The sequence below is a fragment of the Apaloderma vittatum genome, unplaced genomic scaffold (assembly GCF_000703405.1).
Source record: "Apaloderma vittatum isolate BGI_N311 unplaced genomic scaffold, ASM70340v1 scaffold41034, whole genome shotgun sequence".
In the NCBI taxonomy this organism is placed as follows: Eukaryota; Metazoa; Chordata; class Aves; order Trogoniformes; family Trogonidae; genus Apaloderma; species Apaloderma vittatum.
This window is the reverse complement of record NW_009714029.1, coordinates 10,149-28,504: the sequence shown is the minus strand read 5'-3', so window position 1 is coordinate 28,504 and position 18,356 is coordinate 10,149. Positions and strand designations below refer to the sequence as shown.

Below are 18,356 nucleotides of genomic sequence, written 5' to 3'. Positions count from 1 at the left end.
CAGGAGCGGGCTTCAAAAAGGTCTGACTCTGCCCCCCTCCAAAAAAAAGAGAAGAGATCGTATATAATCTTTGATTTCAAGAGGCTGAGGCATACTCGCCTAGTTTATGTCAGAATGACAAAGCCCAGTGGCTAAAAATTGCCGCGCTGCCCCTCAGTAGCGAGGGAGCATCTCACACAGGCACCCCTTCACGAAACAGGGCCGCCCTGCGAGCCTCCCCGCGGGAACAGCTGAGGAGATCATGAGAGTTTTGATTTTTTACCCCCTCAGCTTCCTATCATCAAAGGGCGAACACCAGCTTCCCTTTCCTTCCAGGTGCCTTCAGCGTCTCCTCTGCCGAGGACGCTGACCTCACTGGAAGGAGGTAGAAGGCAGTTCTGCGTTTCGTTCTAATCTGTGGCCTGGAGTGTAAATTCAGGAAGAAGTACTTTCTGCAAACGGTGGTGAATGATTGTGGTTATCAGTAGGAGGTTTGTGATAAAGGGGAGGAAAATGCCTCTTGATAGTAAATAAAAGTTGTGTAGCTATTTATTCCTGTCACATTTGTTTTTAGTAAGTTCCTGTGTGTTTTTCAGAGTGCCACCTTATCAGCTCAGTCGCTTTTGCGTACTCATTTTTCTTCTGCTTTTCTTTGCCTGCTCCTTCTTTCTTTCATAGTGACTTTCTCTTACCCGTGGCAGCTCCCAGCCAATGAACCTCACTTGGGTTTTTTTGCCCAATCCACGTGCTAAAGCAACCAGAGATTAAGTCATTGATGTTGATTAGTGAAATGTCATTGTAAGTTCTTCCTCCAGTCAGGTTTAGGCTATTGCCTTAAAGGGCAGAAACATCTTGCACTTGCTGGAAGCTGGAATTCCAGACCGTTGGAGTGCGTGCCATGGATTACAGAGGGGAATTGCTGGTTGTCCCACAGTGCCTGGCTCTGGCGTGCCTCCCAAGGGAGCTGTGCAGATGGCAGATGCTGAGGTGCAGAGGCTGTGCAGGCTTGCAGACCAGACAGCAAATGTTTGTTTGCTGGACATCAAACATATTCACAGCTAGAAACAGAGGTAAAAATAAAAGGGTAGTACATTACAGAATCACTGAATGGTTGAGGTTGGAAGGCATCTCTGGAGGTCATCTGGTCCAACCCCCTACTCAAAGAGGGCCATCCAGAGCTGGTTGCCCAGGAGCATGTCCAGGTAGATATTTTTTTAATATCTCCACAACTTCTTTGAATAATCTGTTCCAGTGCTTGGTCTCTCTCACAGTGAAAAAGTGGTTTTCCTTACGTTCAGAGGCAACCTCCTGTGTTTCAGTGTGTGCCCATTGCCTTTTGTTCTGTCACTTGGGCACCAATAAAAAGAGCCTGGCTCCGTCTTCTTTGCACACTCCCTTTAGGTGTTTTTATATACTGATAAGATCTTCCCTGAGCATTCTGTAGCCTTCCCCTCCCCCAGTTCTCTCAATGTTTCCTCATACGGGAGATGGTCCAGCCCTTAAATCATCTTAGTGGCCTTTCATGGGACTCTGTCCACTGAAGGCACAAAACTCCACATGTGGCCTCACCATTGGTGAGAAGAGGGGACGGCTCACTTCCCCCAGCCTGTTGGCAACTCTCCTCCTAATGCAGTCCAGGATGCCATTAGCCTTCTTTGCTGTAAGGGCATGTTGTTGGCTCCTGTTCGATCTACTGTTCACGAGAACTCCCAGGTCCTTTCTGCAAAACTGCTTTCCAGCTGGTTGTCTCCCAGCATGTACTGGTGCGTGAGGTTGTTCCTCCCTGGGTGCAAGACTTCGCACTTCTCCTTGCTGAACTTCGTGAGGTTTCTGTCAGCCCGTTTGTCCAGCGTGTCCAGGTCTCTCTGGATGGCAGCATGACCCTCTGGTGTATCAGCTCCTCCTCCCAGTTTTGTGTCATCAGTAAATTTGCTCCAAGTACACTCTGCTCCATCATCCAGATCATTAATGAAGCTGTTGAACAGGACTAAACCTGGTATTGACCCCTGGGGTACACTGCTAGTTACAGGCCTCCAACCGGACTTTGTGCCATTGATCACTACGCTCTGGGGCTCTCCATCCAGACAGTTTTTAATCCACCTCACTGTCTGCCCATCCAGCCCATACTTGATCAACTGCTCTGTGAGGATCTTATGGGAGACAGTGTCAAAGGTCTAGGTAGACAGCACCCACTATTCTCCTCTCATCTGCAAAGCCAGTAGTTTCATCAAGTTGGTCAAGCATGATTTCCTCTTGAGGAATCCATGCTGACTACTCCTGATGACTTCCTTGTTCTTCATGTGTCTGGAAATGGTGTCCAGGATTAGCTGCTCTATCACCTTCTCAGGGATCAAGGTGATGTTACCTAGTCTGTAGGTCCTGCCATCCTCCATCCTGCCTTCCCTGAAGTTAGGAGTGGTGTTTGCTTTCTTCCAGTCTTTGGGCACTTCTCCCAGTAACCATGATCATTCAAAGACAATGAAGAGTGGACATCTGCCAGTTTCTTCAGCACTTGCAGGTGCATCCCATCAGGGCCAATGGACTTTGATATGTCCAGTTTGCTGAAGTATTCCCTGACCTGATGCTCTTCCACCAAGGGTACATCTTCTTTGCTCTAGACTTTGTCCTTGGTCTCTGGGGCCTGGAATTCCTGAAGGGCTGTTACCTCAACGTTTAAGACAGTATTTTAGAATATGGGGGCTAGCTGCCCAGGAGGCAAAACAGGTTGCTGCCTGAGAAGCAATTTGATAATTTTTTAAGTACCTTGTCCACACTTGCACCAACAGGCTGCAAGCTTGACAGGGCCAGAATATGGTTTTACCTGCTGTAGTTAGTTTAGTGCATGGACAAAAGAATGGGCTCTTCAGAAGTCCAAATGTTTTCCTGGGACACAGGGAAATCCCACACACCATTCACTGACTGGTTTCCTAATCCTTGCCTCCCTCCAGGCAGGTAGTTTAGAGTCACTTGCATGATATCGAGGAGCAAGCTGCTGAGATCTCCAGACCTCCACAACCAGAGCCACGCTGCTGTGTTAGCACAGCTCCCAACATAGGTTCACTGACCCTGCTGAGAGACCAGATTGCTTAGCTGGGCTAATTTGAAGATCCAAACCAGTATCTTTGCTGTACCAGCTTGTCTGCAGATAGCTTGGGGATTTCTAATACAGCACTGCATCGTGGGAGACAAACCTGCCCTTAGCTTGTTCCATGTTTCAGTTCCTCACAGTTTTCTTTAACTGGCAGAATTTTGTGAGTCTAATTAGAGAACATGAATTGACAAGGAGGAGTAAAAGAATACACCGAGATATTACGAACAGTTTTCCTTTACAGACTTTCATCTACTATCTTGTTACTAGAAGTATTTTACATTTTTACTCTCGAAGTACAGCAAAAATACATGGCAGCTAATATTATATTATTTTCTTTATTTTGTGCACCTATGAACTTGGAATAGCCTTCTCTGAACATTCAGGATCTTACCCATCAAAGCATAGCTCTGGGGATGCGATTAGTAAAGTAATTAGTTTTTCATAATTCTGTGTACTTTGAAGCTGGGAACTGTGATTCTAACATGCTCCTAGGCTCTGTTGTGTTCCGTATTTCTATTAAACAACTGCTATATTTCTCAAATCCCAGCTTTTCTTTTAATTAGCAAGAATCTCTCTCTGCCAGTGGTGGTTGCAAGGCAAGTTCAATAAGTGTAAAGTGAGATGGATACAGAGTGGATTTTACAAGGGTTCTGGAAAAATAGAGTTATAAAAGCATCATTCATTGCGGTTACCTCACATGTCCTGGTTTGGTCCTTCGAAGTATGAATTTTGTTAATGATTTCACTCTGTGTTGGAAAGGCAAGAGGAAAACTGCAGACCTGTAACTTCCCTAACCTAGCCTGCACTAGAATATTTTGCTGGAAGAGCTACCCTACACACGTGAACAACAAAGGATCTCACCCATTAACTTGTGCTGCCAGGTTCATCACATATCTGTTCAGAGATGCTCTTTTTCATCCCACAGACAGAATGTAGGCAGAATTTTAGGACCCTGACAATTTGTTTGAACTTTCCAGTTTTGTTCTAGGGGGGTAGAATGGGGCCTTGGACTTGGACTCTAGAACCTGGAAAGTGGTAGGTCTGAGACTACCCTGAGTCCCATAATAAAGATATAAGCAAAGGAAGCTGGGTGAGATCAGAGTTATTTAATCGATTTCATTTTTAAACCTGTGAGCAGAACAATGACAGAAAAAAGCACAGCAGGTTCAGTCACTGCAGTTAAATGATCACTTATATGATGCATAGAGGCAAAGTCAAGTCAAACCTTTCCCACTTATTCTCGGCCTCTGAACTCCAGAATATTTTTTTCAGATGTGAAAGAAAGAAGATGATTCACAGGAGGCCATCCATGAACTCTAACGTGAAACCTGAAACAAGTGCTTTGACAGGACACCATAACAATGCTTAGGCTGATGAAACTGCACTTCAGCCAGCAGAGCTTTATCCAGTGTCCCAGGACTCTGTGTGATGCCACCTTTACCTGTGAGGTAAACCATGTCTTCATGATGAGACTCTGCTAGCCTAACAGTCAGCCTGAGGTAATACCACAGCACACGCTTATTGACAGTTCTGTTAAATCTTCACACCTGAAATGTGGCCCCTCAGCATGTTACTTGTCGTGGAAGAGGGGACCATTTCCCCTTTTGTGTGTAGCATTTCAGCCTCTCTCCCACTCTTTCATTTGCTGTGCAGGTAACAGGCGTGTCCTGCTGACTGTGGCAAGTTTGCTCAGAAGTTGTTTGTCAGAGAGGTACAGTGCTAAAGCCAGAGGATGAGTTCCTGCCCTTACATGTACTCTCCAGTCTGTTTTCTGTAGCCCCTTTCTAGGTGAGGTTCATCGTGTGTGACCCATCTTGTCTCATGTGACTCGATGTACCAGAAACGTTGTCCCTTGCTTTGCGACAGCTGTCTGAGAAAGAGAGCGACGGATGTGCAAAGAGCTGGGACAAGTGGCCGGTGGGACGCCCAGAGAAGCCTTGTTGGAAGTCAGTCAGCAGGGTGGCGCCAAGAAGGGGCCACTGAGCAAGCTCTCATTACTAGGACCTAGTGTGGGGGCAAGGAGGCTAGCGCTTGGCTGGCTCTTGGTCCCCCCCAACTCGTGTCTTCTAGAGAACATCCTCTTCTTAATGAAGGAGTCTTGCTCTGTACAAAAAAGGCTCCAAGATTACATCATTAGACATTCACTTTGACTAATTGCCCTTATTTCTGGTTCTTTTGCAAAACCAGAAGGTAACTGATCTATCTAAACACCAATCTCTATTGAAGAAAAAGTAGTAAGTCCACCATTACTTCATAGTAGAAAAACTTCAATTCATTTAGTTCTTTTCTGTCCAAATGCCTACATCTCTTTAAGTGGTTAAGAGGGCATACTGCCAGGAGCTGAGTTTTTCATTAGATCAGAAAACTGCTCCTATAGCATTTTTATTATATATGTTACTAATATACAGGCCTGATCCTAACAAAATTTGTGAAAAAACACCCATGTCCCATAAGTATAATTGTTGACAAATTGGCTAAGTTTTAAAATAAATGGGTCACAATGTTTTATTTTGACCAATCACAATTTCAGATTATGTGTTCAGATATAGAGCAAAACTGCAAAGCCATATTTCAATTCTACTAGAGCAACCATGGACCAAAGTTCGCACACCTCAGACACTTGCACTTTCTTTTGAAGCCATGGATGCAATAGAAATACAGCCTATAGAGGAAAAAACATAAGAAAGCAGACAAATAATGGCACCACAGTGTTTGTATTCACTGTAGTACATCAGTATTCTGCTCATTAATTTGAGAAATCTCTTATCATTTTGTCATACTATAATGATTTTGCTTTTCTCTGTAGGATCTCACTTTTCTTTCTCTCCAATATTCAGTAAATAACCTATTCCTAAGTGGTCACGACTTTGCAAAAGGAACAAAGGCTAACAACAAGACATTTTGTCAGGAATTGCTGATAATTTCTTTTACTACTTGTTTCGGGAGCTGCAATGGAAGAAGGAAAACTATTTTTGAAAGTATTATTTTTTCTATGATGGTGACTCTCCTCAAAAATGTATTTACTAGACTTTAGTAAAATACCGTGAGTTTGTAGAAATTAAAACATGACAGACAAGCTTCTTTTTTATTTTCTGCTGGTAGAGCTAGTTATATTATCTCCACCAGAGAGCGCATTTATCACCAGAGGTGATGGAGAGGTTGCTGCGCTCCTAAGTCGTGTTGTGAGCTGCCTTCCTCAAGGACAGCACTCTAGACATGATGGGTGATTCCAGCTACATGAAGTTTCTTGCCTATGAGCTAGTTTAGGCTCAGAATTAACAGTGTGTTCAAATGGTTAAGGCTTTCCATGTCCAAGATAGAGATGAAGAATCTTCTGACAAGGAGAAGAAACTGCCAGCAACTGGAGAGATTCCTGCCTCTCTTTCTGAATCTTAGGCTCCAGCCCAGGAGATGCTGACTTCCCAGGGACACACGCTTCTCCCATGCAGCACAAACACTCATATGTCCTCCAGACACATGCTTGAGGACACTGTGACCCGTTGGCTTTGAGAAGGTTGGGCATCAGAAAGAAGAAAGGACTTGGTAAGCAGTAAAAGCCATCTTCAAGTTGTGGACATGAGAGCAAAGACATTTCAAGCAACGTTGCAGGAAATCCATAGCAAGAGTATAAAATAAAATACAAACTTTAAAAAAGAAATCTCAGAACCCATGCCTTCCCTTAGAACAGTGAAAATGGTCCAGCTCAGCTAGACTGCTAAGAAAATCCAAAGGGCATCTACTGGGTTTGTGTTGCCTGTTATCCCAGAGCGTACCCCCAGGGATACTGCACCAAGGCTGAAACACTCTGAGTCTGGAGCTTGTGGGTACGGGCTCGCTCACAACACAGTTATGGAAATCCTGCCTAGTACTGGAAGGAGAATACAATGTGTTACAGCACTGGCAAAGGGTAAAAAGCTTTCAACTCCTCAGTCATGAGTTCACATCGTGTTCAAACACGTTGACCATATGTTATAAGAGGTGTTAAGCTACAGCAAACGCTCTTGCATTTTCTTAAGATGATTGCCTGTTCCGCAAAAACCACTGGGATAGACCAGCCTCCTCCTTGGCGGTCCCAACAGGGAGCCCAGGATTCACGAGTCTTAAGACGTACCTCATCTCTCATCTTCTAGCTGTCAGTGAGGCAGAAAACACACTGCTCAGTGAAGGAAATCCAAAGACAGCTTTTAGACAAAAGAGTATTGCAACATGCCTTTGACCTAACAGGGACTTTTCTCCGAACTCTGCAATTTCTGTGTAACTGAGCTATATTTAAACACACTCACACGCATTTTAATATACATACATATATAGAGAGAAAGGTATTCAGCTTCAGTGTGGTGATTTGAGTGTGGCTCTTCTGGTGGATGTGGTGATACAGTCTTTTGTTTCTGGCCCCTCCTAGTGTCTGCAGTGTTAGAGGTACATAATAGATTATAGGTTTAATTCCATAAAATAAACTTTCTATGGGTTTCTCCCCCTCTTGAGTCTGGTAGTAATACTTGCTAAAAACTACCCAATTTCAAATCTCATTTTTAATCCCTATGACTTTTCCTCCAGGCTTATTCAGAATGACAGCTTGGTGTTTTTATAGGGTTTTTCTCCTCATACTTTTAAAAAATGCATTTGTATGCCTTTACATGCCTCAGCCAAATTTGTCCTGAAACAAGTAATCTGAATGCGAGCTAACAAAGCTAAAATTTGTTCTTGTGGCATCTGGCTGCTCAGTTGGTTGATGAGTGAAGAAGAGGCAACAGCAAATAGGAGCCGCCTTGTTAATCAGAGCCCTGGGCCGCCTTGCTGAGTGGAAGTCTTTACCTCTCCCCCTAAGGGTGGGAACCGCTGTGTCCATTCTGACAATTAACTGGACTCCAGGCAGTGTGCCCCATGGAGCAAGAGGTGTGCCTGAAGCCAAGGACTAGCCAGCTGTGGAAGTAGGATGGATGGTGATCAACAGAACTGTATTTACTGTTCTATAGATTTCCCTCTGGGTTTAGCTCCTTTTTTTTTATGGAACCATGGGTGCAGGTAATGAGGTGAAGAACCTGTGAATGTATCTCCACAGGTGGAGCCCTCAGGACGTGCAGTTTACAAAGCCTGTTCCAGGACGATCCAAATTTCCCCCAATGCAAGACTGCAGAGAAAATTAAACTATCCAAATGCAGAAAGAGCAGAAGTTCCTTATGCTGAAAGGAGAAAGAGGGAGCCAAACCTTTTGTGATTTAGGACTCTGTTAATGAGTTAGAGAGCAGCGCTCCACTGCCTCTTTGCCTTTTCCACGCTCAGTTAACTTCTGGTAAAAAGCACAGATAACTGTTCAGCACATGCTCTTGTTAGAGACTAACTCTTGAGACCTTGCCTTCTCTCTTAGATGTGTGTGAAATTGGTCAATGGCTTCAACCAAACTGCACAAATGAGAAATGGACAGCAAACGTGGAGTCCAAGAAGTTGAGAAAAGTGGCCTAAGAGCTTTTAAAGATAAGCCTCACCTACTTTGAAGAGAGGTGCCTAGTAACCCCTGTTCCCAAAAGATACAGATGTCATTTTCTGCATCATGGGAATCCATACACTACATTCCCACACAAGGGTTTCTGTGGAGGGAAATATATGCACCAAAACTGCTTTGGGTGAGAGTGCTGCAAAATACTATAAACATTTCTGACCATGTATTTTCAAACATCTAGTTCAATCCAGTTTTAGATGAAAGAGACAAGCAGGTGATGTAACCTTGATTCCACAGAGTTCCATTTTAATCACTTAAGTGCACACGAAGCAGAGTTTGGGCTGTGCTCAAGTTTTTAAGAGATTGCTTAGATCAGTTGGTTTTCTGTTTTCCAGTAAAAGGTTCAGTGGGGCACTTACTAAAACAAACAAAACCCCATTATTTTAGTAACATAAAAAACAATCATGTACATCCAACAAATAGATCAGAAGATGCTCTTTTATAGACAAAATTCCCATCCCAGAGATACAATGGTATGTACAATAACATCACACTTTGTCAAGAGATTCCAGTATAAAACACAGTAATTCAAAAGAAACAAAGTGTAAGTTTATTAGACACCAACATTTCTTAGTCAAGATCTAAGTAAAGAAAACACACAGTAGAAAAAGTTGTACAAAGCAGCAATGGATTTACATTACATTAAAGAAAAAGTTACCCTAAGCTATTAAGTCTCAGCCCTAAAAAAAGTAAAAACCCATCCTGGTGTACTGAACTGATATAGAATGACTATAAGGTATACAGGATTATAAAACCAGCTTCTTTTGTCTTACCTCTATAATCCTTTAAAATGACAAGTGATTTTGTGTTATCTAATTGGAAAATTCTATAGCAAATATATCGGATAATTTCAATTTCTAGAAACTGTAGGAAACTCTTCCCCTGTACCCACACACTAAAAGTGATCCCATTTTCCTGCTTTTTAAAAAGGGACACTGTCAAGAATAAGCCTTAAAATGTGTACTTCATATGTATTTTGCAGGTTACATTGCTAAAGATAGTTTGTTCTGGTTTTATGCACATAATTTAATTAAAGATGTTGCTGCAGTAGTGGGAAGCCTGTGTCTTTAAAAGGTAATGTGTATCGCTGACAAACAGGAAAAGGAAAAACGGATTGAGTTCTTTATTCTGGAATAGTGAGAGAAAAGGCAACATGAGAAATAAGCTCAACCCACAGAATTCGGATACATTTTTCAGACATCCTTGCAAAAACTGAGGATGCCCTTAATAGGCATTTTCATGCTCAAGCAGCTCAAGTGTTATGACTCAATTCATGTTTTTAATTCCTTTGATTTTATTAATATCAAGTATTCTTAATACAGGTAAGTACATTTATGGTATACAACCTTTCTCTTGATAGTGTCCCTTTATGTACAACAATTATAGTACAGTTTTTTCACAAGTCATTTTAAATAAACAACAATCAATGACATTAAAAATACTATCAGGTTGTGTTCAACAACAACAAAATAACATTTTAACACTGATTCATTAACAGCAACATAAAAAAAAACCCCAACAAAACGACAAAACCCTAAGCTTGCTTTGATTTTTATCTAAATCTTCTGGTAGGAAAATGTAAACAATTTTATTGAACAGTATAGGCACATGCCAGATTACAGGCTCATGCCAGATATTTGCACCCTCACTGCTAGTGCCAAGAGGTTAGGCAGTCTGTCCTCTTCCCATGTGAAGAAATTCTAGTTTTATCACTGGAAATCCTGGAACAAAAACTGAGTACATGTAGTTTCAGACCAAACCCGCATGTCCTACTTGGGGGAAAACAAACAAACAATATCAAACCAAAAAAAAAATCTACTGGATGTCACTAGAAGGCCTGCTTAAATAGGAGACGCAGGAATAAGCCTCTTAGAGCTATATTTTGGTTCACAGATAAGACTACATCTCCATTCTGACATACCCAAGACAAACTCTAGTGTCACTCCCTGCTTCAGCAGGTTTTCTGCTCAATTAACTGTCACAGGGTACTTCACTCTCCCTTAGCAAAAAAAAAAACAACACAAAAAACCCCCAAAAACCCAAAACAAAACCAAGCCCTAGAGATTGTATTATTACTGGTTCACATGCTTTGTTTTTGGAAAACCGCAGAACTATACCCTAGCTGTGTATGCAGTTTTTATGTAGAGGAAAATATATTTTAACTTTTGGTTCTAGGACTTTGGAACTAAATATCTGTATGTATTTCTCTGCCATTGCTCACTTTCAAGGTTGACTGTGGTCCCAATTTAGTGAGAAACTTAAGCACAGGTTTTAAAAACGTTAAGACTGATCTTAATGGAACCTAACCATAGGCTTAGACGCTTTGCCAACACAGTGCCTGAAACAAAAAAGAAGTCCCAAAACAAAATACACTTCATGGCTCAGTCCTGCTCCTCTTAAATGCAATAGAAGTTTCCACTGTACTTCCACTGAAGCAGGACAGTTCTCTGAGATTTATCTGACAGATTATAAAAATAGGAAGAAAGAATTAAAGATTCTAATATATATATTAAAACATCTGCACATTCCTGTCACAAATTTTAAGAAAAAAAGTAAACCGCTTTTTATATTTAACAAGACCTCTAACTTCGTTTCACTTTAGTACACAGCTACAAAATTAAACAAAATATGATGAAGACAGGCTTTTGTATCAATAATTTTGCCTTTTATTTTGGCTGTGGCTAAACTAGACACTCTTCAAAAGACCTTTATTTATAAAGAAGCAACTAACATTTTTTTCCATAATTTAACTTTTTAAACATATATTAAAGTTATATAAGTGGAAGCATATTTATTCTGTATCCTCCAAAATAAACACTTCTATCAAGGGCTTTTTAAGATACTGTATAAAAGCTAATAGAAAACCAGAACTGCTATATAAACATCTCATATTTAAACTTCAGAGATCCCGAACTCCTTTATTAAACAACTGGAACTGAATTAAAAAACAAAACAAAACAAAAAACCCCCACAGAACACGCTCAAAGTTGAAAACAAACAAACAGAAAACCTCAACAAACCAAAAGAACTAAAGAAAAACTTAGGAGGCTATTTAGACCAAAAATATCATATAATTTTTTTATAATACATAGTATACTAGGAAAAAGGTCAAGGCTTCTTCAGAGATGTTGCACAAGCTTTTGATTTAAGAAGTGCGGAATTCATCACTGTATCACGTAGCAGAATCCCAGCTGGAAGTTAGATGACTATGACATAACTGAAATAGTTGCTGCTTTCCTCTAGAAAACACACTGATTTTTAAAAGGCCATATATAAACTTTCAGACTGCTGTGCAGAGGAATCACTGGTGTAAACTTAGGAACCATTTTACCAAAACGTTCATAACTTATATGCACAGATTTCTTAAATACATTTAAAGGATATTTCGTGAAGCTTTACATTTTTCTGATTTTGCTAAACCAGGTTAATTACAATAACCATTTTATTTTGAATTTGCTTCTGGTAAGAAAACAATTCAGTCTGATCAGGTAGACTAAGAAGTCAATAACTAGAAATGCCACTATTAAACTAGTACCTTGTTTTAATTGCAATGTCACTGAAAGAAAGAGTTTAACTGATATTCTAACAAATGAATGTAATCATATTCAGCTACAATTTGCCTGAAAGAGGACAAAATAACATGTTACTATTAGAAGTGTTTAGTAACAAGTTTAGATTTTAATAAAAAACGAAACAGAAGAGGCAAATTTTTTGGTAGCTGAAAAAAAAAGTAATTTCTTTTAAACTTAATTTACAGGAAAAATAGTAAAAAACCCCAAATGTGTTGAGGAAAATATGGTGGCACACCTGGGCTTTCACTGAGAAAAATCTACTCCTGATCGTGCCTGACTAACCATCCTCAGATTCTTAGGAGTCACGCTTGTGCTTAGTTTTGCTAAATCTTAGTGTCACCTTGCAATTCTTATAACTTTTGAGATTTGGATGCTGAAAAAAGGAAATAAAGGATTAAAGCCTTCTTCCTGCTCTGCCTGAAACTGGTGACTGAACTCGGTTGCTTTCAGCGAACACAGCCTGAGCTTTGACGCCGTCACATGGAGCGAATGCAGTCCCCCTCTCCTGCCCTGCACCTGGTAGAGACGGTCAGGATCATAAATACCTTTTGTGTCACTTAGGTTTGCTTTAATCCTTTACCACCCCATTAAGTTTAAATTCCAGCAGAAGAATTTTTCGCTCTTTAGTTTACTACCTCCTTCTGGGCAAATATTTCTTTTACCAATATAGTAATTTTGGACCCTTCCTATAGCTTCTGGAAAGTATCTTGTGATCCTACTGGCACTAAATGTTCCAGTTGTGACTTGAGGTAAAATAATGGAACCACGCAGGGTATCTGCAGCCCACTATTACCACGATTTTCAACAAATTAGAAAATTGCAACACGGCATCACATACGATAGAGAGCGGCAGAAAGAAATATTCTATGCGCTGTATTCATAAAAATGCAGTGATTGTAGTGTGATTTTTTTTTTCCTCTGCTTTGAGCTGGATATGTATGCTTAATACAAATTTCAAATACATACTTCTTTATTTATACAGGTGTCTATATAAATATTTACATTTCTAGTTTTTGTTAAATCATCTTTGTACTCATGGCCAAGCTTATAACTGTGTGTAGGAACACAACTAATCTTCTGTCCCTTAATGAGCTCTCTTTTTTTGATTTAATAGTTATACATTCCTCTGTAGTTAGAATTACAAACAGTTGTACAAATAGTGGAAACAAAATGAGGAAACTCATCTGACATCCGTTCAGTCTTAGTTCATATTATAAACAGTACCATTTGCATTATGATGGCTGATAATAAAATGACTTTAGCTACCGAAGTATCTATAGTAAAGTAGTCTTTGGGACATTATATAAAGCAAAAGTACCCCCTCCCCCGATTTTCCTTAGAAACTTATAATTTAATGGCTGAAAGCAGGCTTGCTGCTACTTTTTATATAAAATCTTAGTAATAATATTGCTGACTTTAGATTCTATTTTAATTTGCACAAGTTCCATGTAACAACAAAACAATTCTATGTTCCCTTAAAATATCAAACATTCGTATCCAATAACATCAGGATTATTCAAACTTGAGGTTTATTTGTTATTGCTAAAGGTTTCTAAGACCAAGGTCAGTACAGCAAGACATTCCAACCACTTCCTCCCTAATTGCAAGTGCATGGCAACTATGTATATGGAGCTTGTGTGTTGGTTTATTTAAAAAAAATAAAATTAATGAAGTTGGTTACAGTATTTCACTACTATAAACTCACAGTTAGAATCCAAATTGTTGTTGCTTTTTCATTTAATATATAAATTTATATTTAATACACACGCACACACCAACATCACAGGATGAAGATCCATGCATACAATCCAGATGTGTTCGTATTTCAATGTTAAATGAAATAAAAATTATTCTGTTACCATTAGATCCCAGACCACAGTATTTTAAATTACTCTTGCTTTCTACCTACTAACCAAGTTAGTTTACCTTAATCTTCAAATCCAAGCAGCATGACAAATTCCATGATTTTTTCGTTGTTGTCGTCATCGTTTTGATCCTCTTAGGTTGCTAGTTTACATGGCATACATCTGAGATCCTGAACAGACCCTCCACCAAACCAGCTTTTTAAGGTATCTGGTAAAGCTAATTGTGAGTCTGTTCATGGCTCCAGAGACTAAAAGCTGTCTTGAAAGTCCTGTGACAGAGCTTACACATGTATTGTCTTTTGAATGTGATTGCTGAGAGGGGTGGAGCATGGTAGAAGAGCGTGTCCGACTCCTGTGGTACGAACAGCTTTTCAGTAGCAGTGGAGCTTTCGGACAAGCCCGTCGGACTATCGGGCTCCAAAGGCTGAATTTTGGGGAGGGGTGGGGGTGGAGGTAAGGGTGGTGGTGATGGGGAATTAGCTGGTGGACATATCTCAGGCTCCTTATTTGTGGACTCCTCTGCGGCCTGTGACATGTGAGACTGGAAGTGACTCCAGAGGCGGAAGTTGGTTCGGAAGGCCTTGTTACACACGTGGCAAATAAACGGCTTCACAGAGCACAGGAGCTCTTGGTGACGCTCCAGCTGTTTGCGTACGGTGAAAATCTTCCCACACTTTTCACAGGGCCACAAACCAGCATCTTTGTTGGAGACTACCTCCTTAGGTTCTCTGCTCGTTTCGGTGACCTCGTCCTCCATGTCATCCGCAGGCTCTTCTTTGATCTGGATTTTAAACTGCTTGGAAACACTTAAGTCTTCAGGTAGGCATGAGGAATCTTCAGAATCAAAATTTATTTGTTCTGACGAATCACTGAATACACCATCCTCCTTTGCAGCCACAAAATTGTTCATTTTGTTGGATTCCGACTGAGGAGGCAACCTTGACGAACTAGTTATTTCTCCGTTGTGATCCAGGATAGGTAAAGAAAAGTTCTCTGATGGAGCCATTGTGTTTTGATTGTGAACTTCAACTTGATGACGCCAAATACTAAAGGATGATTTAAAGCTACGCATACACTCCAGACAAGTAAGCTTCTTGTATTCACACTTGCTTTCATGCTCATGCGTCAGCTCTGGAGAAGAAAATCTAAGGCTGCAGTAAGGACAGACAGTAGCATTTCTACAGAGTCGCTCATGATTTCCCTGTTCAATAAGTGAGGAGAGCTTAGCATTGCAGAGACGGCAATGATAAACTTCTTTGCTTTCTACTGAACTTTCCATATGAATATGATCTTTCTGCTTAGGAGCCTTATTTCCTCCAATTGGTTTCTCCCCTGGGTGCATTTTTATGTGCTGTTTAAACTGCGAGAGGAAACGATAAGCTTTCCCACAGTAGGTACAAATATAGGCTCCTTTGGTTCTCGATCTCAAATTCCTTTTGATGACTTGTTGTGCTTGGGAAGCAGACTGTCCCTGAAAACCTTGCTTGCCACGCCTTAGTTTAACGATGAGAGCTTTTTTAATTTCTCTCTCTCTCACTATATCAATCAGTTTTCTTTGGAATTTTTCATCCAAAACAGCATGCGAACTTGAAGCTGGTGAGGGATTCTTCACAATTCCATGTTGTGTCTGGCAGTGCGTCCACACTTTGAAATTTGTATGAAATCTCTTGTGGCATATGTCACAAGCATAGGGCTTCTCTGGATTATGATACATGTTAACATGACGATGAAGACCTGCTGTTGATCGGAAAATTTTAAGGCAGTGCTTGCATTTAAATTTTTTATTTGGTCTTGCTTCTTCCATCTCGCTGTATTCATCTTTACTGACATCAGAATCAGGAAAATCAGCATCAAGGTGCGTAGGGCTTGAGCCTTCCTCAAAGTTATCTTCTGACCCAGGAGAACCCTGCTCATCCACCTGCTCATCCACCTTCAGTTTCTTAAACGGTAGTCTTCTATCAGCTTGAAATCTCCTTTTTGCTGGAAGTCTACTTGGTTCTTTATCATCATCCTCTGTTTTAAAATGGAAGTCTTTATTCATTGGCACCGGAGCTCCATCCACTGTAACTTTTTTTTCTGAAAGTGGACTGCTAGGTTCGGTTTTTATTCGCACCTCTGTGAGAGGGGAAGCGACCTCCCTATCTGTTGATTGAGAGGCACTGAAAGACCTAAGGCGATGTGGGTGTATTAACTGTGGTTTTTCATCTAAGACTAACTTCTCAGATGACTCTTTCAAGGATGACTTCTGAGATACAACATTAAATGTCTTCTGGGAATCATTAGTCCCTGGTGAGGAGGAGGATGATACCTGTGAAGGTTTCAAGTCGACAGAAGGTGAATAAATAGGGACTTGGCTATCCATGGACAGTGACCTTCGAAGGAGACTTTTTACGAGTGGCCCACTTCTGTCAATACTTTGGTTTTCTGGACCAGATCCACTCGATGGGATTACTAGCCCTAACTTTGAGTAGTATAGCAAATTCCTGTCTTCACCCTGACCGTTTCCTTTTCCTGCCTCCCGCAACACAAATGTAGATTCTGATGTGCCACGCAGAGACAAGACTGGTGGACGCGGTCTTTTTAATGACATCTCTGCAGCCTTTCCTCTTAAAAGCTGACCACTGCTTCCTGGTTCATCGCTTGCAATTTGTTTCTCTGCTAAAGGCATTTGAGGCAGCACTGTGTTCCTTTTCACTAAACCGCCTCTGCTCTGATCCTCCACAGCTCCAGAAGTTTCATGAACCTTGGCGTAGCTCACGGGGCTTTCTTTCAGCCATCTCCTTTCGGTCAGCGATAAGTTGTGAAGGGTTTCAGCTGGTTTTGTTACCTGTGGTCTACTGCTAGCTTTGACAGCAACAGAGGGTGAAGATTTAGAAGTATGGCTTAAATCATGTTGTGTTTGACTTACACTTTTCGCTTGTGCTTCAACTCTGTTTTGACAGACAATAACACTTCTCTTCTGAGAACTACTTTCATCTTCATCTTGATACAGTATTTTCTTAATAGGGCAAGCTGGAAAAGGAGCTTGAGGACTCTTAGAAACAATGTTTGTAAGAAAGGATATTCCAAGACTGTAGCCCAGTTCTTGCACAGCTGCAAGACTGCCTTTTTCGATGAACAAGGATGAAGAATAAATGTAGTTTAACACATTATCAAAAGCATCTGGCTCACAAAAGTCAAGTTGAAACACTGTCTGAGATTCATTCTCCTTATTTGTGAAGAGAGTCTGGAAGTATTCACTGCTGGCAGCCAGCACGTTTTTATGAGCTCGGAATTTCTGATCACCTACTATAAGAACAACATCACACAGCTGTCCCTTTAGACGCTCCTCATTCAGTGCGCTTAGAAGCGAAATGGCATGTGCTGGATTTATGTAATGCAAGAGCCCCTCCATGATTCCGATGTTTCTGAAAAAGAACAAACAACAGAAGAGAGTTGTAGGTTGCGTTGTGTGCACTGTTGTTAAAGTAAACTTCATAAACTGGTTAAACCACCATCAATGGTGCTGAAGAAAGCTTGTCTGGAGGCAAGGTATGGGAATTAAAACAACACTGTTAGCTCCAACAGATACACAGGCACAAGAAGAACCAGCTCATGTGCCCACTTTCAAATACACTGGTAATCACTGACCTTTTACCAAAAATTTTACACCTAACTAACTAATTGGGGGTAGAGGGGCTGTGTTCTCATTCTGCAATACACCTGCCTATGTGAAGGAACAGTTCAATCATTTCACTCTTCATCATCTTCTTCTTAGCTTTAGCCTTTTGAAGATCGATCTTGACAGCTGCATTGATAAACTCTTGAATCAGATATCTAAAGCTTAGTTAGGCCAAGTCACCTTTCTGAGCCTAAGCAACCCTGACAGGCTCCTGCTGACTAAACAAATTAATAAGGTTTTGTTGTCATTGTTAATAGGATGATAGAAAGGGAATTAATACTGAGAAGGGAGAAGGAAGCAGGACTATTGTCTGTAATCTAGATTAATTCACCATGCTTGTTTATGTTTAATAAGTGCTGTTTCACACTTACATATAGAAGTATATCAAAAAGTTGATATACTTCTAGTTATCAAACATGTGTCACTGATAACTGCACTGACAGGATCTTGGAATGTCACAATTACAACTGAAATATCCTTGCATTGCTTTTTTCCTAGCTTAAAAGCAATTAGAGAACCAAGCTTGCCATTTTATTCATTAGCGTAAGAGCACTTCATGTCCACAACCCATACTTTAAGAACGGTTACCCTTGGATGCATCCAAGGGTTCAATAAGCACAAATTAAACAGCAGTGCAGAAATCTCCATGCTCCATGTGCCTCAAAACACAGCCCACTCCGTATTACAG

General features: G+C 40.8%; 1 protein-coding gene across 2 annotated transcripts; it reads right to left on the bottom strand.

The window, feature by feature from the left end:
- Nucleotides 1-13,855: 13,855 nt before the first annotated feature.
- Nucleotides 13,856-17,401, bottom strand: ZBTB21 (zinc finger and BTB domain containing 21). Of its 2 annotated transcripts, XM_009868586.1 has the most exons (2): nt 15,820-17,401; nt 13,856-15,216 (listed from the first exon to the last, which is right to left on the bottom strand). In XM_009868586.1, exons 1-2 carry the CDS (start codon nt 17,399-17,401, stop codon nt 14,225-14,227), a joined length of 2,574 nt encoding a protein of 857 aa, XP_009866888.1. In that variant the 3' UTR covers nt 13,856-14,224. The 2 variants fall into 2 exon arrangements, with proteins under 2 accessions (XP_009866888.1, XP_009866887.1); XM_009868585.1 differs by having other exon boundaries at nt 13,856-17,401.
- Between the last annotated feature and the right edge of the window lie 955 nt (nt 17,402-18,356).

Excerpts from the sequence above, each read along its gene's own strand:
- ZBTB21 (XM_009868585.1), bottom strand. The coding sequence starts at position 17,401 with ATGGAGGGGCTCTTGCATTACATAAATCCAGCACATGCCATTTCGCTT.